Here is a 24,297-nt window from a genome sequence, read left to right as displayed (position 1 = left end):
CCAATCCACATATAAAACCTCCAGGGTGCATAACTCTTGTTTGGTTCTGCCATCGTGCCACCCAGTAATCCATTTTTCCTACCCAGGTATGCCTCACAGATATAGTGGTTGGGTGCAGACCACCGCAATAAAGAGTATGGCAATAAAATGAGCCCTAATCTTTTCGCTGGTGCAGGGTGTTGCCTTCAATTTATATTTTTAAAAAACCGCAACAACTGTGAAGACAGTAAAGCGAAGCACAGTAAAACAAGGTAGGCATGTGGCGAAACTGGTGTTGAAAGCAGTCCATAACTATTATTAACCTGACCATATTTTTACCGTGATTTTTCTTAGTCAAACTACTCTAAGTAAAATAAAGTCAAATATAAACTTTTGCAAGTCCTCAGGCAGTTTGCTTACTAGCAAGTAATAGATTAATTATAATTATCTTTCAATCATCTCAAGGCTTTTACAGGTACATAACTTGTAATCTTATCGTTTATTGGGCACAAATCACTGGTCAGGAACTTCACTGTATTTTTTGAAATCCTCAGTGTCCCTAAAAGTTAGTATTGGCATATTACAGATAGGAAAACCAAGGTTAAAAGTAGTAATTTACTTAAGTTATACAGGGGCAAAGCAGCAGGACCTGGATTCAAAACTTGGTGTTTGACTTCAAGAAGTCCTTGCTCATTTCACTAGAGCCAACTATTCAATTATCATGCATTCTTTTTTCATAAATTGTTTACGAATTTCATTCCTTGTGTAGATTACTTCCAACTGATATAAAGGTGTTAAATTCAGTATTAATCCATTGACAAACCAAGGTGATTATAGGTTTATGTAATTTTTATTTAAGGATGGGTGGTTACACACAAAATACTGAAGAGGAAGTCAAATGAAAGTATATCAAGGGTCACAGATGTGGTATCTGCCTGAATACTTTTTCTTCTTTGCCTATAGATTCTTATATCTGCAAGACTCAGCTCAGGCTATCAGCCTTCATGGCATTTCCAGTATGGGTTAGATACCCTCCTGTGATTCCTTATGTCTAACAGCATATGCCACACTATTTGTTCCTGTACTTTATCCCTAACCACTACACTGGAAGGCAGGGGTTGTTATCAAGCCTGTATTCTGAACCAAATATGTTTAAGGAATATTTGTTGTGAATTTGCATTTGGCACAGTGTTAGGTACTTCTAACCTTGAGACATAATTAGTATTACCCCCAATTCCAAAAATGAAGAAAACTGAAGCTCTGATAAATTAATGAACTTATTCAGTCATATAGCTGGCAAATGGGTGGCAGCAGTATACCTATCTTCAGAATACAGAATCAACCTGTTAGTCAGAACACAGAAAATCACATTTGTATTGTTTGCACCTTGTAGTAATAGAGCTCCATTTACATAAATTCTGAAGGTGAACAATTTTTTGTCCATCTAAAATATTCCAGTTGGGAGCCTACCTGTACTGACTCGAGTAAAAGGCTAAGAATCAAGGAAATGCTTCTGCTCGTCTTTCAATTCCTTCAGTCTTCTGATGGCACTTTACTGTGACAGTAGAAGTGGTGTTATAGGTACACGCACCACGAGCTACTGTTTTCATGCAGGAATCTGTGCCAGATTTCAGTTCATCTCATCTTGGTTTTGTCACAGGAGCAAGTATACTTGGCCTGCTGGTTGATTTCAATTTTCTTCACCATTTTCTTGAGGAAGGTGCCATAATGGGTCCCATAGTTACCCATGATTCCGACCTTCTTGGTGTGTTTAGCCATGTGGCCACAAACTGGGTCAGAACCCACAGAGGACTGAAGTTGGTTTTTTATTCCACTGTACAAATCTATCATCAGAGAAAAATCTGCTAATGGTGAATAGTCTCCATCACTGTATAATCGTAATTCTTTACCTTTGGCTGAGACCTGCTTACAAAATGGATGAAGGGCCATGAAGTCTCAGGAAAGGTAAGATGTAAGAGAATGCAGCCGCAGGTATATCAAGTAATAGGAACATTCTTCCTTATCAGGACAAAACTATCAGTTTTCGAGCAAAGTCATCTTGAATGGAAAGAGACAGGAAAGAACATGGTTAAATGATGAAAAGTGAAGAAAGGGAGAAGCTGGACAACAATATGGTGATTACCAGAGGGAAAGAGGGTAGGGCGAGGTAGAGAGTAAAGAGGTGATAAATGGTGATGGAAGGAAACCTGACTTGGGGTAGTGAACACAATACAATATAGAGATGATATATAATAGAATTGTACACCTGAAACCTATATAATTTTATTAACCAATGTCACTCCAATAAATTCTTTTAAAAAAATACATTTAAAATAAAAAGGGGTAGGCTGACCATATTTTGTAGTTACAACATTAAACAGGTGAAGTATGAGCTACCTTACCAATGAAATATATGAATATTTAATAGACCAAGGAATTTAAAATCCTAGAGAACTTGAACACCAGCCACAGAAGAGGCATCTTTTTGTTGTGGTTTACACCATAAAAGGCCATCAAGAAATAGTAAAATAAAGAGCAGTAGCTTTCTTCTTGGTAGATAGTCTGTATCCATTCAAAAACAGAAACAAAAACAGACTGGGGTGGGGGGGGAGAGAGGAGACATTCCATTTCAAGGCTTTACTTTGAAAGTTTGGTTCCAAATGTTTCTCTACAACATACATCACACTTTCCTTCACACTTGAAGGCAAAAATCCTTACGAGTTCACCACATATGGTTATTTTATTTGTAGCGTAAGCTTTTGTTCTTCTATAAGAAGTATCTCTCTGGAGCCAAACCACAGAAATGTCAATGAATGTGGTTTTCATCGTTTAATCATTTAAAAGTTTGACATGATGCACTGAAAGTTCATGATCATTTTTCACCAGTCCCATGTTCTTGTAGTTGACTACAGGTGATTTTAAGATGAAGTATTCCATGTAAACAATATTCATGTTAAGATCATAAAATGATGTTTCTGATATAGGTTTTTAAAAAATATTTTTTTTAGCTTTTGTCTTCAAGGGATACTTTCTTCTTGCTGTTCTGACCAGTGACCTTTTTCCTGTGACAAGAAAAGCTGAATCAGAAATTCTAGGTATATGTACTTTCCAAAAGTCTACCAGTTTAATAAACATTGACTGAAACCTACTATATAATCAAATATATGAGGCACTGGGAACACAAAGATGCATTAGGTCAGTGGTCGCCCAACCTTTTGGACCTCACGGACCACCAGTGGTCCACACACCACTGGTTGGCGACTGCTGCATTAGGTCACTGCTCTTTTAGAAAACCACAATCACCTAAGTGAGACAGAAAGGTCACGATAAACTACACTACACTACAATCCTATCTAATAAAAGAGAAACATGGTAATTAGCCGTATATCCGCTACCCTTCCCAAGATGGCGGCCGGCTGTCAGGCAGCTTGAAGTTAACATGAGGCTTGTGTGCTTCAGTGACGGAGGACTCCAACGTTCCCCGCCTGCTGCTGCCGGCCTCTGAGCTTGCAGTTTGAAACATTCTTACAAATATAGAAGCTAAACAAAACCCCAGAAACCTGCTTTCAGCGAGCCACAATCTCAGAGCTGGAGTTGATACAGTGTATCGATTATAGAACCCAAACAAACCAGATACCTGCTTTCAGCAGCAGAGGCCTCACTCAGAGCTGGAGCCAGAGCTAAAGCTGGCCCAGAATAAAAAAAAAAAAGAGAAAAAAAGGAGCAGTTGGTAGCTTCAGTCACCCGCCAGCCTGAAAACAGCCCTCAGCCTCTTACCCAGACTGGCCAGGCACCCCAGTGGGGACCCCAACCCTAATCCAGGACACCCTTCAGGGCAAACCAGCCGGCCCCCACCCATGCACCAGGCCTCTATCCTATATAGTAAAAGGGTAATATGCCTCCCAGCACCGGGATCAGCGGAGCCGCGAGGCCTCCCGGCAGCGGGATCAGTGTGACAGGGGGCAGCGCCCAAACCCCCTGATCACCCTGCGGCTCTGTGTGTGACAGGGGGCGGGGCCACAACCTCCCTATCTGCCCTGCTCTGTTTGTGACAGGGGAAGGCACCCCAACCCCCTGATCAGCCCTGCTCTGTGCCTGATAGGGGGGAGCTCCCCAACCCCCTGATGCCCTGCGGCTGTGTGTGACAGGGTGCGGCGCCCCATCTCCCCCCCCCCCCCACGGGCCCTGCTGTGTGTGTGTGACGGGGTAGAGCCATAACCTCCCCATCGGCCCTGCCCTGAGTGTGACAGGGTGCGGCGCCCCAACCCCCTGATCCGCCCTGCTCTGTGTGTGACAGGGGGCGGTGCCCCAACTCCCCTATCGGCCCTACTCTGTGACAGGGACGAGCTCCTCAACCCCCTAATCGGCCCTGCTCTGTGCGTGACAGGGGGCGGTGCCCCAACCCCCCAATCGGTCCTACCCTGAGCATGACTGAGGGTGGCATCGCAACCTCCCAATCAGCCCTGCTCTGTGCATGATGGGGCGGCGCCCCAACTCCCCAATCGGCCCTGCTCTGAGCCCGACCAGGGGCTGCACCTAGGGATTGGGCCTGCCCTCTGCTACCCAGGAGCAGGCCTAAGCCAGCAGGTTGTTATCTCCTGAGGGGTCCCAGACTGCGAGAGGGCACAGGCCGGGCTGAGGGACACCCCCTTTCCCCTCGAGTGCACAAATTTTTGTGCACCGGGCCTCTAGTTCTATATAATAAAAGCGTAATATGCAAATTGATCAAACGGTGGAATGACCAGTTGCTATGACGCACACTGACCATCAAGGGGTAGACCCTCAACGCAGGAGGTGCCCCCTGGTGGTCAGTGCATGCAGCGGCAGTGGGGGGAGCCTCTCCTGCCTCTGCTGCAGGCGGGCAGTTAGGAGAGAGGGGTCCTGGACTGCAAGAGCCCCAGACTGCGAGAGGGATGTCTGACTGCCAGCTTAGGCCCGTCCTCCCTGTTCCCCCCGCACAAATCCCATGTACCAGGCCTCCAGTATGGTATAAAAGACAGATTCTGACCTAATAGTAAGAGTTCACAAGTGCTATTACTGTTATAAGTGCCTTATATGTTATCATCTTGGATAATCTTCCTAATTTATGAAGAAGATTCTCTTATCCTCATTTTACAGATGAGTAAAATTAAGTAGAGTGGCTAGACAACTTGCTGATCATCACACACTGGTAAACCCCAACAATCTGATTTTAGAGTCTGGTGAATGCCTTCAACTAAATGTTAACACAGGAAAAGGAAGTGAGTTTTGAGAAAATAATCAGTGTTTGCATATCATAGTATAGTAATGCAAAGTTCTCAGGTGTGTATTAACGAATTTAATCTGCAGTCAATCCCAAGTGGCAGAGTTTGTATTATTTTCAGGTTGGGAAGCTGGGACTGAAGATATGGACAGAAGCGTTATCAGCATAGAGGTATGAGCTGAGGCTACAGATGTGGATAGCATCATTAAAGGAACACCTACATTGAAAAACTAAGCTAGAGTCAGATCAGTTCTTGTTTGTGGGCTATGTTAAGAAGCATGGCCTTTAGGCACGCTCTCCCTCTCAGGAGCACACAGGCACCTTTCCCTTCTCCCTCTTCTTCCCCTACCAGGTACATTACCTTTGCTTTTCTCTCTCCTAAGCACCAAGGGCCCTTCTTTAGCCTTTGTAACTTGTTTCTTGAACCTACGCAGCCCAGCCGGCTCACTTCTACTACTTCTGTTTTAACTTTCTAAATGAACTTTCTCTTTTAATTTGAAAAAAATAAATAAAAAAGTAAAAAGTATGGCCTTTAATTTAATTGTAAAGAAAATGAAAAGAGCATCTTAAGTGTCTAAAGTGACAATATTTATACCAAGTGTCCTCAAAATCTTAGTGCATCTTTAAGTTTTAATAACTTCAAAAGCATAAATGCTACAAACGGACAAAAATCAACATTTAATTAAGATATTCATGTTTCTTATTACAATCATAATAGTCACCATCTTATGCTCTAAGTTAATTTTCAACTGTTGTAAAAACTTTCATCAGCTGCTGCTCAATGCCTAAAATTGCATTTGCAATCCTAGCATTAGCCTCACCCAAAGAACAAGGTTCTAATGCCCACTAAAAAGAAGTCTAAAGAGAGAGATTAGGTGGCCAAAAAGATAAAATCTGAGACACATTAGGTTGGCAAAGCAGAGTGACCTCCTCTACCAGTCCACTAGTCTAAATGTCACCCAGAAAACTGCTGCCACAAAAAATTAAAAAACCTATTAAGAACTCACAAAACTAAGTACAAGTTAAGAAGATTACTTTTTCAAGGATTACTTTTCTCAAGGGATTAAAGCTTAAAACTCACTGAAACTTTGGAACACATTGTACTCTCTATATACTTGAACTGAACATTATTTCCCACAATACAAAATGTCAGGTAAGATTCTTGTTCCACTTAGAAGGAAAGTGCATTCCAGTGTCTCTGTTCACCTTGTTCCTTCTATATGCCTAAATTTTACCTATCTTTAAGATCGGTGTACTTCCTTGAAACTTTCTAGGACTACACTAATCCACAACAAATTTCCCTTCTCTAAACTTAATTTATTCTCTGTTTTTTTTCCTGCATACTAACTTCGGAAACAAGTCTCATTGTATACATTTGTATAAACTACCACCATCAAGTACCAGCAGGACAATAGATACTCAGTAAATGCCTACACTTCATGTATAATATATATTAATGGGTACTAGTAGAATTTGAAGAGTGTTGTCTTCCATAAATAGTGGAAATACTAGTACTGTTCAGAATATATTAGCCTACTCCTATAAAACATGTTGCTTCCTAGCAATTCTGTATGTTTGCTAAAAAAAAACCAAACCTATCCTTAAAACTCATTCAATGCAGCCATACTACTACAAATTTTTTTAACCAAAAGTCATACTTTTTATAGGTTTTACAATGTGCGTCAGCATAAGTCTAAGATTATATGAAATCCTGCCCAGAATATAGAGCTTCAAGGAAGATTCCATCAATGTGAGTCCTAACTATTGGCCTCAGTAGCATACCCTGATGCAAGATGGGTGGAGATGGTGGGCAATGCAATTCTAATTTATAGTAAATTGAAATTATGTTTTCAGAACTGGAAAAAAAAACAGATCCAAGACTGAATCATCCAAACTCCCAAGTCATTCCTCTAACCTAAGGTATATTACTTTTATTACAATCTATAACAGACTGTAAACCTATTAATTCTATCTCTAAAAAGCTTATCCTAAGTAAAAGTAATGCCTACTATAATTATATTATGAAAACAACCAGTTAATTTTCTCACCATATACTTACCGTTTATCCTTAGCCTTTTCTAAGAAGTATTTTGGAGTTGTACTAATGCTCTCCCTTTGCAATGGCTTCTTAATCATTTTTTTCTTTTGTTTGCTGAAAGTTACAAAGAGAGGAAAGAACTAAATGAAGTGTAACTTAATTTAAAAGTTAAAGCTAAAACTAATTTTGATTCTTGTCACAAAGTTCATTTTTTATCTGCTCACTGATTTATCCACACTTGTATCCACTTTATATACTAGATTACCTAATAGCATTTACGGAGGTAACCAAAAGGAATGGTAAATTCAATCAATTTTAAAAGACAGCCGAAACCGGTTTGGCTCAGTGGATAGAGCGTCGGCCTGCGGACTGAAAGGTCCCAGGTTCGAGTCCGGTCAAGGGCATGTACCTGGGTTGCGGGCATATCCCCAGTAGGAGATGTGCAGGAGGCAGCTGATCAATGTTTCTCTCTCATTGATGTTTCTAACTCTCTATCTCTCTCCCTTCCTCTCTGTAAAAAAATCAATAAAATATATTTTTTTTAAAAAAATAAAAATAAAAGGCAGTGATTATGGCTAAAATATGTCCCTTATATTCTGGGCCAATAAGCATTAGAGTGTGATTTTGGCCAATTAACTGCTTTTTACCAGTTTTATGAACTAAAACAAAATCCAAATGTATTTCACTCATATTGAGTAATTTTTTTAAAAAGTCTGAATACTTAAAATTTCAAGGATGAGAAAACTAGCAAGGTTTAAAAAACATACAGTATTCACAAAAATTTTACAAGGAAAATTTTTATCTTAAAATGTTCTAAAAGTTTATAGTATTGTTAAAACTATGTGTAAGAATGTGAAAGCAAGAATGTATATGCAAAGACAGGAAGAGAGAAGGTCTGGTAAATTCAAGACTGTACCTTAATAGTTTTTGGAAACCTTTTATGTATTCTGGAACAGGACATCCGGCCTGTTGTATAACATTGGCAACGCTGAAAAAGGTACCCATTAACATAAATTTGTATCTTATCAAACAAATGTTTATGAACTTGCACCCTGTGCACAATATAAGAGGAACTAAAGCTACACAAGCAAGAAAATAATCCGGTATTTTAATGTATTATCAATTACCATCAGATATAATCACGTTGGATTACTAACAGAATGTCTGCTGGACTAAAATCAATGATTGATGCATAATTTTAGACAGCAGCTATTTCTGCTCAACATTTATTTTATCAAGCCCTAAAAAGCCTCTAAGCTCAACCTTGGATGAGAAACTGACTGAAGCCAGAGTCAGGCTTAAATCTATTAAATGATAGTACTTACTATGGGTTTGGCATTGTATTAGGTTTTTCATGTATAGTAACTTATTCAATCTTCACAACAACCCTTTTAGTATTATCATTATCCCCATTTCTCAGATGAAAAATGGAGGTGCATAGTTACACTGATATGGGGGGGCGGGGGGGTGTCATCAAATTCACATGCTTGGAGTTGCTGAGGAAACTTTAGGTGAATCTAGGCGGCTGGAATACATACTGCCCTACACCTGCACATGTGAAAGTCTGCTCAAAGCAAAACCAAGGCTTTCAGAGCCACGGCTCAGAAGGCACAAATCAAAATCTTTGCCAAAACAGATAAACTCAAAGTACAAACTGCTTTCAGCCACAACTCAATTTTTTTTTTTTTTAAGAGAGAGTGGGAGAGGAAAAGACAGAGAAATATCGATGTGAGATAAACACATCAATTGGTTGCCTCCAACCAGGGCCTAGGCCGGGAAGGAGCCTGAAACCAAGGTATGTGCCCCTGACCGGAATTGAACCTGGGACCCTTCAGTCCTCAGACCAATGCTTTATCCACTGAGCCAAACCAGCTAGGGCCACAACTCAATTTCAACTGTTAGAAATGTGATGTGTTACTGATTATCATCAGGCTAAATTTTCTGCAGGCAGCCAAAATGTAGGAAACTCAACCTCTATATTAGTATCTATAATGGGCTAAATTAAAACCCATGATTCTAAAATTATATCTATCATATGTTATCTAGGCCTCAAGGGACTACAATTGAATAATATTGGCGTGTGCTCCTGCGACTAAATATAAAACTTCTTCTGCCCCTAAGAGTAATGGGAAGGATGCACTATGGTAAGAATTTTGATGGGGCTAAAGAGACTGACTGAGGTTAATTTTAAACTATTACTCATTCAAAAACCATAATATTACATTGTAAATAATTTCAACTGGTGGCTATTGGGAGAATTCTGAGTTATTAGAATTTTGGAATATTTGTTATTATTAACAAACTAGAGGGCTGGTGCACAAAATTCATGCACGGGTGGGATCTCTAGGCCTAACTGGCGACCAGGGCTGATTGGGGCCAGGCTGGAGAGGAGGCGATGGTCACCGGGCTGGGCGCGGAAAGAACAAATGCCAGCTGCCGATGCCACCGTTGTCCGTGCCCCACAACCACGCAGTTCCCAGCCTCCCCCCTCCTCCTTCCCTCACTGGGGTGCCACCACCACAGCAGGCAGACGGTAGGTTGATTGGGGCCTGCTGGCTGGGAGGAGGGACATGGCACGGGAGGTTGGCCACCAGCCCTTGGGAAAGGGGCCGCATCTGCCACCACCCACCCATGGTTCCCCATCCCAGCTCAGGGGTCTGCCAGCTGGGGGGAGCAATCACAGGAGGTTGGAAAGTCGAGGGAGGTTGGCTGTGGGAGTGCACTGATCACCACAGGGCAGCACTTGCATTAAGCATCTGCCCCCTGGTGGTCAGTGCACGTCATAACAACTGGTTGTTCTGATCATTCTGATCGCTTAGGCTTTTATATATATAGACAATAATCGAAAGGTAAAAATAAGGCCTTTTGGTCATTTTTCCTTTTCTCATTGCTAAAATTTAGTTGACTACTATAGCAAAATTTTGGACAAAGATGTTTTGTAATTATCTGTTAACTGTGTATACATATAAAAATAATGAATCAACGTTGCCAACTTAGCACAAAGTTATTTTTCCTAATTTACCTTCTTAATAATGGTTTATCATCTTCAGTGAAAAATGTAACAGCTTTTCCTTTATGCCCTGCTCTTCCAGTTCGACCTAAGAAAAACCAGACCATTAAAAAACACTTTTTTGGGGAAAAGAGACCTTCCAAATTCACATATAAAGGTGGATTTTTCACAGCACTAAAAAACTGATCATGTTTGTAGGGAATAGCACAGGTGCTAAAATGGATAAGTGTGGAGGCAGGGGACAACTCACCTATCCTATGGATATATTCCACTGAGCTTGTTGGAAAGTCATAGTTGATCACCAAGTTCACACCTTTAAAATCAATCCCTCTGGCTAGCAAGGCTGTACAAATAAGGACCCAGATTTTTCCTGCTCGGAAGCTTTGGACTGTGTTATCTCTCTGGTTAATAGAACATATAGTAAATGTTTTAGTACCACTCTAAGAATGGAAAACATTTTTAAAATTTAGTTATCATTTTGAGAGTATACATTTGACTTAACCTGTTCCTGTGTTCTGTCTGCATGAATGACATCCACATTAATACCTTCATATATGAGCTCATGAAAAAGTTCTTTAGCCCGTTCAATGGACTGAACAAAAACAAGAACAGGTGGATTGAAACCCTAAAAAGAAATGCAATAATCAGTACATATAACCCATAATTAAGAATATAATCACAGTATTTTATACAATTTTAGTTCATAAAAGAATCCAATTCAATGTAGTGTACTTTCATTGCCAAATTTCTAGGACCAGTGGTCTAATCTGCCTACCTTCCTATCATCCCTTCTCTATAATGAATTTTTTCCACCAATTTGAACTGTACTCTCCATCTTGAAAATTCCAATGATCTTGTCTAATTAACCCCCTTTACCTTTCTACAGCAATGGATTCCTACTGCTTGAAATAATAATCTCTTGGCCTCTGTGCCTCAGAACTTTTTTGATTCTACTTAAAATGTAATGACTGTGTTTTTAATTCATTATCTATCTTAACTGTGGGTATTCCCCAAAAGCTCAGTTCTTGGTTCTCAGTTCTCTCAATATAATATTTACCTTATTAAAGTCTCACTTATAAACTACCAGCTCTAAGCAAATGATTTTTACATTTATATCATACTCTGTCTCTCTCTAAACCAACTTTGTATATTTTCAACTGTCTATATTAGGGCTTAATCTTTTTATTTTGGTTCATACAACTTTCAGAATCTAATGAAAGCAATGAAACTTTCTAATAGGCAACCACACATTTACACAAAATCTAACATGATTTCAGAACATTCACAAATCTAAAGCTCATGTGTAATCCTATGTATCTGTGAAAAACCTTGTATTTCCTATTGCTAAATGATACCCTTAAGAATATTTTTAAAACACATAGCATTTATTATTTGCCAACCACTATTTTAAGTACTATATGTGTATTAACTCATTAATACTGAAACAACTTTAAGAGGTAGATATTATTACCCCCATTTTACAGATGAGGAAACTGGGGAACAGAGCTTAATTTGCCTAAAGCTAGGCTTTCAATCCAGGTAGTCTGGCTCCAGAGTCAACACTTTTTTTTTTTTTTAAATATATATATTTTATTATTTACAGAGAGGAAGGGAGAGGGATAGAAAGAAACATCGATGAGAGAGAAACATCGATCAGCTGCCTCCTGCACAACCCCTACTGGGGATGTGCCCACAACCAAGGTACATGCCCTTGACCGGAATCGAACCTGGGACCCTTGAGTCCGCAGGCCGATGCTCTATGCAGACTGAGCCAAACCGGTTAGAGCCAGAGTCAACACTCTTAACGGCTCCTGTTGTCACCAGGTACTTGCAAACACCTTTTCTGTTCATCCTCAACTACTGTTAACCCTCCACTAAGGGGGTTAACACCTTTATTTATTTCTTCCTTATGTCTAACCAGCCTCACTGAATAGCCTGCTAATCGGTTTACTTTCAATCTCTTTTCATTACCATCCACCTTATATACCACTATTTAATTTTCCTTAAAAATTATGTGGCCACACTCAACAATGTTCAGTGGTTTCTCTTAACTTGACCCTAACTCTCCTGTCCAAACTGATTATCTTTAATTCCACTATAAATGTTCTCCTTAGGTAACTTCTTATTAGTCTCCAAACACATTCAATGTATTCAGCTCCAACTCTGAGACTTTACAACAGCTGCTCCTCCTGCCACTAATACTTCACTTTTTAATCCCACAAATCCTTCAAGGCCCAGATTAGTAGCATTTTCCCCCAACCAATTCAATTCACCCTTATGGCCCCATTATAACTATATGAATATTTAAGAAAAGCACTCTATAACCTTTTATGGCATTTTATCACAAACTATCTTACACAAGTGTCTTTACTTTAGCTCCTACAGAAGACTAAACTCTAGGGGCAGAGCTTAGGATTTATATTTCAATAGCCTCCCCCCAGCCCTTCAGTATGTAGCCTTTTAACTATGGCTTCCATTCAATATTTACTGAAGGGATACAAACAGAAAATTGTCCTACTCATTCTACAATGCCCCAGTTCAATAAGAAAGCAGCAGAGAAACTGGGGAAGGGGACAAGAGATGCAGAGGGCAGATACATATGCAGTTGTGGAAAAAGGCTTTCAGGGCATCAGGTAGGTCTTTTCCTAGCTTACCGAGCTGGGAATAGGAAGCTTACTGTATTTGAACGGTGGAACCTCTCCAACTTTGGAGAAGAGCTGGCCCAAAGTACTTAACAATTTACCACTGGATTAGTAAATATGATATAGGTATAGTGCTCAGCCTCCCACTAATAATATAAGGCTTAGTGAACTTTATCAAAAAGATTATTTGGAAATATACCTTTTTAATAAGTTCTCTCATGGCTAGAAGTTTTCCCGTTTCAGATCCAACAAAGAGAAGTTCTTGTTCTACAGTCTCTACTGCAGAATTCCTGAGAAGAAAACATACCTTATAGTTTGCAAGAGCCAATTTTTGCTTCCCTCCACCTGAAATTCCAAGTAAATGAAACAAACAACCCCGCCCCCCCCCCCAAACTGGGATAATGCAGAACAATTACCTTGCTCCAATGGACACAGTAATGACATTGTCCAGGTTGAGTTTGCACCACTGCTCAACATCATATGCAAAAGTTGCACTGAACATAGCTCTTCTGACCTTGTGGGATGTGCAGGCCAGGAAAATAGATGCCAGCTGGTCTCTGAACCCAGTTTTGCCATCTTCAAATAGTTTATCTGATTCATCTACTACCAGCCATTCAACACTAAGAAATAACAAGACAACTTGTGGGTATTAAACTAGAAGATTCAAGACATTTCACTAAATTGTGGGGACACATAAAGAAGTCAAACCATAATGCTGCTTCTCAGACCCACATACCATTATCACAAAAAGGTATAAGAAAAGTAAGCAAGGAAAGGTAAAGTAAGATAAACATAAATTAATGTAACTATTCCATTAGCCTCCAAGATATGAAGTTCCATTAGCAAAAAACAGATATCCACATAAACCTGATAAACTCCATCACCACTGCTGAAAATCTAGGGGAATTCTGTGCTAACTGCTTATCAGAATCTGTGACTTTCTTCCAGACCAGATAGTTATTTTCCTGTAAGTTTAATGAACACCATTATGCTCAGTACCAACATTTACTGAAAGCTGGTAGGTAGTAAGCTCCAAAGGGCAACTATACAAGCAATTGAGGACAAAATATAATCAACTAAAAGAAAAGCACATATAAAAGACATTAAAATATCACCTGTACCTTGTTAAGTCTATTCCTGGAGGATCTCGTTTTAATAAATAGATTAGTCGATTTGGAGTAGTTACAAGAATATCTACAGAAAAAACAAATGGTACAAATTGCAAAGACAAGTTTCATCCCTCTTGAACTAGAAAATTAAGGCTCCTGAATTTTCAGTTAATAGCCTGAAGTGGGGAGAGGAGGCAGTGGTCATACTCACTACACCAACACAAAAGTTCTTCCCTGTCAGTAAGCTAACATACTTATTTTTTTTATCCATCCTAGCACAAACTAGTATATCCCTTCTGTATTAAATTTGATCTGTCCTCTCAGCTTCTAAGAGGCAAGAACACTATAATCCAACAGCTTGATTTTCAAACATGTTTTTCAAGGAAAATGCTTTTCTATCATTATTTTTTTAATCCTCACCTAAGGATATGTTTTTATTGATAACAGAGAGAGAAAGGGAGAGAAACATCGATGTAACAGGGAAACATCAATCGATTGCCTCCCGTACACACCCTGACACTCTGACCAGGTATCATATCTGCAACTTGGGTATGTGCCCTGATGGGGAATGGAACCCGAGACCTTTTGGTGTATGGAACAATGCTCCAACAAACTGAGCCACACTAGTCAGGCCAGGAAAATCCTTCTTTAAATGGAATTTTACTCAGAAGCTCAAGATACAAGATAGGTAAAAAGCAGATCCTCTGACTTATAAAGGTAGGGATGTAAGCTATTCTTGTCGACAGAGTATTTCCATGGCATTTAGTATAAAGGAGGATTTCTCAACCCCAGCACATTGACGTTTTGGACCAGAAAACTCTTTTGTTGTAGTGGGCCATCTTGTACATTGTAGGATGTTTAACAGCATCCCTGGCTTGTGCCCACTACAGATTAGTAGCACCATGCCCCAGGTGTGACAATTTAAAATGTCTCCAGATATTGCCAAATATCCCTGAAGGGTGAGGTGGGGGTGGCCTTTGATTGAGAATCACTAGTATATATTTATATAACTACTGGATGGGAGCAGGGAGATCTCTTTTAGCTTCTCTAAAAATCAAATTATATGCATGACTACACTTTAAAAACTCTTAGGTGTCAATTAGGATATTTGTAATTTCTAAATCCCCTTCATGCTCTATATCTCAAGCATGAATCCCTTACCAAATTTCTTAGATGATTTTGATCCAAATTTCTTGGCTGCAATTGCTGCTTTGTGGATCATGTGTATTCTGAATCCCATTCCCTCAGATATTTTTACTAACTCTCGATGAGTCTATAACAGAAAATGATAAAAACATCATCTGTTAAAATACCTGAATAAGATGTATAATCTCATTTACATTATTAAAAAAATAAATCCTTTACAACTCCATAAATATCTGAAATTAAACCTGTACTAATGTGTAGATTAACCTGGAATCTCAGCAGTTTGGAACTTCAATGCCTAGTAAGATTCAGTAATTTCTTCAGGTCTAATAAACAATTTTCAACAGAAAAAAACAAAACTCATCCAATCTGTTACTTATTGTTTTTAGAATATAGTACTATTATAAAACTATTTCATACTTGGCATGTATTTCACATTAAGCACATGAAGGGTGGGGCATATAATTGTATAGTTTTACTTTCTCAAAAACTTAAATGAATTTTCATTTTTCTAGGTGAGAAAAATAAAGTTTAGAATGACTGTATATTACAGTAACCTTTCAACTTCAAGGATCTTAGAGCATTCACCAAAGAAATACAAATGTTAACATCATGTTTTAGAAAATATTTGCCCATATGCAATAAGACATAGAAATGGGCTCTGTACAGAATATCTGTCCTGACAAAAGACACAGGCCTTATTCTTTTGAGACCTTTCTATTACCCCCAAATAAGAAAGATGACTGAAGCAAACACCAAAACATCCTCTTCAGAAGCGAGCGGTCATACCTGGCTGGCAAGTTCTCGTGTTGGTGATATAATGAGAGCTCTGAAGCCTTTATTTGTGGGTTGTTTCAGTTGCATTAAAATGGGAATGCTAAAAGCCAAAGTCTTTCCAGAACCAGTAGGAGCAGAAGCCAGAAGTTCTCGACCCTAAAAACAGAGTGTATTAAATTAACCAGTGATCAAATAATGCTCTCAGCCATAAAAATATATGTGATAAATCCAATCATCCATGTTCTCATCACTTGTCTAACTTCTCTTATATTTGCTTTTCTAACATTATCTACCCCTGCCACCATCACCACAATGGAGTTTCTGAGCACTGCCACTGACATCCATTCGAACTGGGTAAAGAATGTGGATAACAAATCCAAAGATAATTTTCAACCTCAATTATTTCCATTATTTCCATTGTTCTTTCCCACTAAACTCTTTATCAATGCAAAATTACAAAACCAACATTTTGTGCTGATATCTGCACTGCTCACACCCTGAGGAAGGTTTTAAATAAGTAACAAAATGGCTGAAAGAAAGAAAAAGTGGCCATAACCTGAGTGACAGAGCAATTAACAGGTGACAATCTTCAGTAAGTCACAGTGATTTTTAAAGCTTTAAGCTAAAGTCATGACAGAAATAATCTTAAATGAAAATTAAAAGCAAAGTTACTATCCATCAACAACATAATTCAAATGTATTTTCATTTCAGTTCTCAAAGAAAATGAAGAGGACCAGTATGGTGTCCTATAACTACCAGAAATGAAGGCCATCTTGGTTTTGTAGGGGGAAAAGGTAGCTATCATCACTACCAAAAGAAACCTTAGAAAAACTTAATTTCCAAAAATCTAGGTTAACCCATACATCTTTCAATAGGTGGATAAGCAAATTGTGATACATTCATACAACAGACTATACTCAGTAACAAACTACTGATGTATGTAACATAGATGAGTCTCAAAAACAGTATGCAAAGTGAAAGAAACCAGAAATGAAATAATGAATGATTCCCCTTATATGACATGCTAGAAGAGGCAAATCTAATATACGGCAATAGCAATCAGAACAGGGGTGGAGTGAGGCCAGAATGGAAAGGGCACAAGAGAATTTTCTGGGGCAATAAAAATGTTACATCTCTTCATTGGGGTGATGGTTACATAGGCTATGCATCATTGAAACTCACTAAACTGTACATTTAACTATGTATTTTATTGTATATAAAGTATACTTCAATAATAAAAAGTATTGAGGAGAAACCAGTCAGGTTAGTACAACAATTCTGTATTTCTGAAATAGTTCCTGGAAATTATAAACTAAATCATGGATGAATAAACGGAACATAATCTCTCAGAGTGTTTACACTATAGTAAAAGGAAAAAGATAAATATAATTAGTGCAATACATAGTAGTGTGAAGTATAAGACCAATGTTGCAAGAAAAAAACCACACTAAGTACCATGGAGACTTGGGTGATAGGGGAGCATTGGTAAATTAAAAAGATCACATCTAGCTGTAGTGATCAAGACAAGTTTTCCAAAGCACAGGCATTGGAGATGGACCTTAAAAGCAAGGTAAAGATTTCAACAGGGGGAGGAAATAAGGTAGAAAGGCAGATTTCAAAGGCAGAGAAAAGAGAATAAGCAAACACAGGAATGTCAGAGGCATTCTAGACCTTCATACTCACATGCAGCATAACTGGAATGGCTTGCATTTGGATTGGTGTAGGTGTTTGGAAACCTGAATCTAGAATGTTCTGAAGCAGTCGAGAATTGATTTTATATTCCTGTTCAAGTTGCTGAAATGTAGCAATTGGGTCAGGAAGATCAGTTCCTTGGATATGAATTTTGTGTTTATTCCGCAAGAAGTTTATCTGAAAAATGCAGTAAAGGAGTCACCATGGATATAGTAAAAAATATTGTCAGATGTTATAAAGCAAGTGTAGGATAAGTTTTAGTAGAATATGAAACACTTTGCATTAATTTTTCATTGAAGTAAAACTCAAACTAATTAATAATCCATCTTAACAAAACCATACTCACTTTTACCAACAGAGTAACCCAAGGACAGTAAAAAAAATCACTAGGTGAGAAATTGGGGTTAAACGTTTTTCTAACCTTTTCTTTTCTGATAAGCTCCAACTTTCCTGAAGTTAGTTTATTTTCTTTTTTAACTTTTTTATCTTCAATCTTTGCTTCCACAGATGATATCCACTGTATGGTAGAACCTTCTTCTTCTGAAGTAATTTCTAAAATAATTTTTAATAAATTAAAAGATTTTAAGTGCAACATTCTAGGGTGTAGCAAACAGGCCATACCTTCACACAAACAAAAGAAAGTACTAGCTGTTGCAACTAGATAAAAGAAAGTACAGAAATTGGAAAGGAGAGGCAGGTTCTTTATTGGTAAAAATCAGAGCTCTGAAGCTCATTCTCTTCCTTTTGTTAGTTACTTCAGCTGTGTAATATGTAGATGACTCTATACTTGAAAACAAGAGATTAGTTGGGAAACTACTTAAACAAAAAGAGGTTTCAATGAGGCAACCAGTTTTTTTTATATCCAAACACCAACCAGATAGAAAATAAATAGAATGAAAGAAAATAATTCACTTATAATAGCAATGAATGCAACACAGTACTTAAGGACTATCCTATATAATAAAAAGGTAATATGCAAATATGATGCACACTGACCACCAGGAGGCAGTCGCTCAATGCAGGAGTTGCCCCCTGGTGATCAGTGAGCTCCCACAGTGGGGAGCGCCATTCAGCCACAAGCCAGACTGGCTGGCGAGTGCAGGAGCAGTGGCAGGAGCCTTTCCCACCTCCTTGGCAGCACTGATGTCTGACTGATGGCTTAGGCCCCGGGGAGTGGGCCTAAGCCATCAGTCAGACATCCCCCGAGGACTCCCGGACTGCTAAAAGGCACAGGCCAGGCCGAGGGGGACTCCCCCACCCCAAGTGCACAAATGTTGTGCATTGGGCCTCTAGTTCAATATAATAAAGACAGCAATTCTCACTAAATCTATAAATAACAGTTTAATGAAAAGTAATGACAGCATTGTTTTGGTAACTGGACTGGCTAACTTTAAAGTTTATATGGGAAAATAAATATGTAAAATAATCTAAAAATTCTAATAAAAGCAATGAGCAAGAATTACTTTTGAAATTTCTTTTTAATTTTTTTCAACTTCACTGAGGTAAAATAGACATACAATAAATTTAAAGTACACAATTTGAGGAGTTTTGACATATGTACACACTTGTAAAACATCCACATTCAAGATTATTTACATCACCTCCCCAAATGTCCCCGTGGCTCCTTGTAATGCATTGCTCCATCCTTACTTTCCCCTATTGAACAGCATTTTGATAATTTTGTTATTACAAATAAAGTCACTATGAGCATCTGTATACAAGCCTCTGTGAGGGCAAAGGTTGTCCCTTCTCATGGGTAAATTCTAGGAGTGAAACAGGTGGGTCATATGGGAGATGCATGTTTAACTTAAAAAAAATAAAAGTCCTTTGTCAATTTCTACCAACAAAGACCACTAAAATGTTAACTGGGTTTGCACTGATAGAACACTTTAGGGAGAAAATACTCAGTTGCCTAATCAATAATATCACTCTACCAAATTTTGTAAGATGTTATAAGGCCATAATTTTTAAAAAGCTGGTACTGGTGTATGAATACAGAAATATAAATCAATGAACTAGAACAGAGCCCAAGATAGGCTCAAATATACAAGTCCCCCCCACTCCCAATCCACAGGGGATATGTTCCAAGGCCCCCAGTGGATGTCTGAATTTTTCCATTTAATTTATTGGGACTGTGTTTGACTGCAGGTAACTGAAACGCAGAAAGAAAAACCACCAATAAGGGGGACTACTGTATATGGATCATACATTTACAGTAAGAGCTGCATTTAAATCTTTAGTGTAGCAAGATTTGTAATAAATGCCTGGAAAGACCTCAAGGCCATCAACTGATAAATGACTGCATATTATTTGACTTGTACCGTAAGTTTATACTATTTTCATAATTGGAAAAAATTAAAGCGAAAAGACAGAAATCAAGGACTAACCCGAAGTCATTCTCTTCCTCTTTTTCTTGTTCGGCTCCCTCTTCCTTTCAGTTAGGCTCTCTTCTTTTTCCTCTTCATCTTGGAGCTCCTGATTAGTTCCTGATTCACAGCATTCACCTGGGACAGATTTCTTGTTTCCAAAAAAGTCCAGTCCCTGCAGCACCTTCGCAGAATCAAAGTCATATTTCCTTTTTCCTACCTAAAACCCAAAATATTGAAAGTGAAATCCATGGACCGGCATTCCTGTCACCCAAGCAGTATTAGCAATAAGGGGATGGGTCCAATGACTCCCCTTCTTTTTTATACTTTCACCAAATATGTGTTGCACTGACAAATGTGTTTGGGCAAATGAGATCCCAGATTGTACCTTTTCTGACTTTAGATCAGTAATAATAATAACCAGTATCAGCAAACACGTATGCTTATCAGCATAACACTTTTATGCTGTTACGCAGATTTCTAAACATGTATATATATATGAAATTACATTCTTCAATAACCCTATGAGGTAAACAGCAACATTACAAATGAGAAAATCGAGGCATTAGGTTAACTTGATTTGGACCCAAATAATATGGCTCCAGATTTCAAACTTTTTTTTCTTTTTTAAAATATATTTTATTGATTTTTTTTTACAGAGAGGAAAGGAGAGGGTTAGAGAGTTAGAAACATCGATGAGAGAGAAACATCGACCAGCTGCCTCCTGCACATCTCCCCACTGGGGATGTGCCCACAACCCAGGTACATGCCCTTGACCGGAATCGAACCTGGGACCCTTCAGTCCGCAGGCCGACGCTCTATCCACTGAGCCAAACCGGTTAGGGCTTATTTTTATTATCTAAAGTTTTACATATGTCTCTTTTCCACCAATTGAAAACACCTCCCCCCCCCCCCCCCCAGATTTCAAACTTTTAACTACACTATACCGCCCGTCGGAGAAATAAGAAACACACGTGCCGCGCACTCACAGGAATGTCCCTAGTCCCAAATATCAAGATCTTCCACCACTGGGCCCCAACTACTTCCGATTTATCACTCACTGCTGTCCTGTGTAAGGCTCCCGTTTGTACATCTTCCCTCTCACTTGGTTCAGTCACTCGCTACGGGAGCGCGGCACTAAAAAGCAGCACGTCCACTAAGGTTCTCCGCCTGCCCGGCCAACCCCGGGAGGCTGGTAACGAAAGCATCTGCGCTCTCCACAGGGAGCTGCTTCCGCTTTAGGATGGCGGTGGGAGGGGCCACCCAACTTACTCTACGGCCAAGCCCAACTAAATCTACAAGAACGAGAAACGCGTTAACTTGGAAAGCGGGTCCTGACTGGGTACACTGAACGCCACGGGGGGCGGGGGGGGGTGCCCCACAGCCTGGCCACGGGGTCTCCGAGGGCAGGCGCCCCCGCATCCAGCTCACTCCGGGGCTCCCGCTCCTTCCCGGTGACCCTGGCTTCCGTCCTCCCAGCACAGTACCTGGAACCGGGCTGCGTCCGCTGAGAAGCGCCTCACGTCGAACTTGGCCCCAGCACCGAGCCGGCGAAAGAGATCGTGCGCATCCATCTTTACCCAGAAAGCTCTGCGACCCCACAGCGCCTGCGCGGAGGGCCTCTCCCAGAAGGCCTTGGGCTAGACCGTGGGTGGGCGTGGCTCTGGGGGGCGGAGCCTGGCCGCGGCGAGCGGCTTAGTAGTTGGTTTTCGTCTGGTACCGCTGTGTGTCCTGTGTGTTTTGTTCTTTCAAAAAATACACTGAGTGGCCAGATTGTTATGACCGGCCAGATTTTTATGACCACCCCATCAGTACAATGAAGTGAATTAGTTATGCACATAATAATAATAATAATTAAACCTTGAGAGTATTTGCTTAAGAAGTTTTCAATATTCAGTATTTTTGGAAGTGTCAATGAAGTACTGATGGGGTGGTCATAATAATCTGGCCACTCAGTGTAGTTATCAAGAGCCTCTTCTGCGGAACACTGATCTAGACTTTGAGGGATACTTTGGTGAACCACTTCAAGTTTCTCACTTCAGGAGGATCAGCATTTTAGTGGGAACAGAAGACATTGTTAACAAATAAGGAAGATCATTTCCGAAAGTGGGAAGTTCTACTGAAACAAATAAAGCCGTGTCGTTGATAGAGAAAGGGAAGGGGAGCTGCTTTCAGGCCTATTGTTCAGGTTGGTAATGATGGAGTGATATTTGACTGAAGGGGAAACAGCCTTCCCCATGGAACAAACATAGGTGTGCAGAAGGGAAAGGCTGGGACACTGAGGATATAGAAAGAAGGCCAGGGCGACTGGAGAAAAGTTGCCTCGAGGAAGTGTGGCTCTGATAAGGTTGGCGGGACAAATAGAAACCAGATCTCATGGAATCTTATAACACGGTCAGAGTAAGGAATTTGGATTTTAATCTAAACAGGCTGGGAAACTTTCAAAATGTTTTGCTGAGAGAGCAACTCAGTAAAACTCAGGTAGCAAGAGATTTAGCTTATTGATTTTAATTTTTTTTCATTGCATTTGGACTGTACAGAATTGTTTACTCGTGCATTGCCTCTCCCCTTCTAGAATGAAAGACCATAAGCACAGGGATCTAACATCCTTCGCTGCTGTATCCCCATCTCCAGTGTTCTCTCAGTAAATATTTGATGAAAGAATGAGCGAATGTTTTCGAAAAGATTACTCTGGCTATTTGGAGAATGGACCATAGAAAGGGTAAGAATGGAAACAAGGAGGCCAATCAAAGTAGAAATTGTGCTGGTGGTTTGGACTAGGGTCGTATCTCTGCTGATGAAGTTAAATGGGTAGATGTGAGATATATTTTGGAGGTAGAGCTAAATGCACCTAATGCATTTCACGTGGAGATGAGGTAAAGAGAGCAAAATATCACTCCCAGGTTATTGGCTTGAAACCCTGGGTAGATGGCATGCCATTTACTGAGCTAGGACAGAATAAGGGAAAAACAACCTTTTTGAGAGGATGAGGTAGGAGGGTGGGGGAGTGTGGAATCAATTGTTATGTTTTGGGTATGTCAAGATGCCTACTTGACTTTAAGTAGTAGAGACATCCAAGTAGATAGTTGGATTCATGAGTCTGAAGCTCAAGGAAGAAGGTGAGGTCTGAAGAAACAAATTTAGGAGTCACCAACATATAAATGCTACAACGGAGTCACATCAAACAAGCACTTAACTTATTAAAATCAAATTATACATACCAGCTATATATAACATACTCCACTTGGGTAAGTTACTTATCTTCTCTAAATTTTAATTTTATCAATCTCATTTCAGCTTTGCTTCTTCGAAATATGGACCTTTGTACATATTTTTCTTTCTTCTTAGAATGTCCTCTTCTCATTTTTCTCCATGGCAAAATCCTTATATCCTTCAAAACTCAGTTTATATGTCCTCTCCTCTACGACGCTTACCCTGAATGCCCCCTCCTTGACATAGCCCATCTTTTTTCCGTGATTTCTCCTGCCACTTCGTAAGTACCTCTATTTTAGCACTTTTCCTATTGCATTATATTTATGTTTCCACATCTGTTTTACACCAGACTTTGAGCTTTTTGAGGGATGAGCCTATATCTCATTTATCTTCATATTATGTTTGCCTAGCACGGAATCTGTTTCATCTAGTAAGCAGTTAATAAATCTTGTGGAATTACTGAAGTGAAATGAAATAAACAAAAATCCCCGAAACTGCCAACCTTGTGGATTTAGGAAAGGATCTATGTCTTTTGCTTGGTACTTTGTAATAAATTTTGGCTGAATGAAGTCAAATGGAAACGGTCAGACTTGTATCATTTCTTACCTTGATGATGTCCAGATGACTCATTAAGGGACCATTTCCTCTTCAAGACAAAACAAAACAAAACAATTAGAAACTGTCGTCAATAAAAGCGGCAAGGAATTGAGTCACCGGTTTGTATAACTGGAATTTCTCCAAAAACCAGTATGGTCTGATTGGCAGACACACATGGTTTCTCAACTGTAGCCAAGTGAGAACACCAAGTCTGTCTACCCCTATAGTGGGAGCTAGTTGGGAAATTTTGTTGCTGTGAACAGAGTGATCACTCCATACCCCCAAAGTATGTTTCTGAGAACCTTTCTCTCCTCCACTTCCTGCCCATCATTTAACCAACTCTGTTGTCGTCTGTACAGCATGCTTGGCATAAGCTGGGGCCTAAGGAAGCAGAGGAAGATTAGACACAGCCTTTGCTCTCAGGTAGCTTACAGTCTACTATGGACAGAGAGCTCTTCTTTGAAACGGAGCAAGAAAATTCTCTA

The 24,297-nt window shown here is 39.6% G+C and overlaps 1 protein-coding gene across 2 annotated transcripts; it reads right to left on the bottom strand.

Moving 5' to 3' along the window:
* Positions 1-812: 812 nt before the first annotated feature.
* On the bottom strand, positions 813-23,128 carry DDX52 (DExD-box helicase 52). 2 transcript variants are annotated; one of them, XM_081109037.1, is made up of 16 exons: positions 23,054-23,128; positions 21,490-21,747; positions 20,024-20,222; positions 18,058-18,188; positions 17,628-17,813; positions 15,956-16,099; positions 15,182-15,293; positions 14,033-14,105; positions 13,328-13,531; positions 13,111-13,201; positions 10,772-10,894; positions 10,520-10,670; positions 10,282-10,357; positions 8,176-8,247; positions 7,281-7,373; positions 813-3,041 (listed from the first exon to the last, which is right to left on the bottom strand). In XM_081109037.1, the coding sequence occupies exons 2-16, from the start codon at positions 21,574-21,576 to the stop codon at positions 2,984-2,986; spliced, it is 1,800 nt and encodes a 599-aa protein (XP_080965163.1). In that variant the 5' UTR covers positions 21,577-21,747; positions 23,054-23,128; the 3' UTR covers positions 813-2,983. The 2 variants fall into 2 exon arrangements, with proteins under 2 accessions (XP_080965163.1, XP_080965162.1); XM_081109036.1 differs by lacking the exon at positions 23,054-23,128 and having other exon boundaries at positions 21,490-22,182.
* Between the last annotated feature and the right edge of the window lie 1,169 nt (positions 23,129-24,297).

Source organism: Myotis nattereri (assembly GCF_964212035.1).
Source record: "Myotis nattereri genome assembly, chromosome: 16".
Lineage (NCBI taxonomy): Eukaryota > Metazoa > Chordata > Mammalia > Chiroptera > Vespertilionidae > Myotis > Myotis nattereri.
Note: the sequence above shows the minus strand (reverse complement) of the source record. Positions and strands in the feature narration are given on the sequence as shown.

What these genes read in the sequence shown, in the direction of transcription:
- DDX52 (XM_081109037.1), bottom strand. Translation starts at nt 21,576, where the DNA reads ATGGATGCGCACGATCTCTTTCGCCGGCTCGGTGCTGGGGCCAAGTTC. An exon ending in CAGACAGAACACAGGAACAG is followed by an intron (nt 10,671 to 10,771) that starts GTTAAGTCAAAT and finishes TCTATTAACCAG; the next exon opens with AGAGATAACACAGTCCAAAG. An exon ending in GGAATATATCCATAGGATAG is followed by an intron (nt 10,358 to 10,519) that starts GTGAGTTGTCCC and finishes GGTTTTTCTTAG; the next exon opens with GTCGAACTGGAAGAGCAGGG.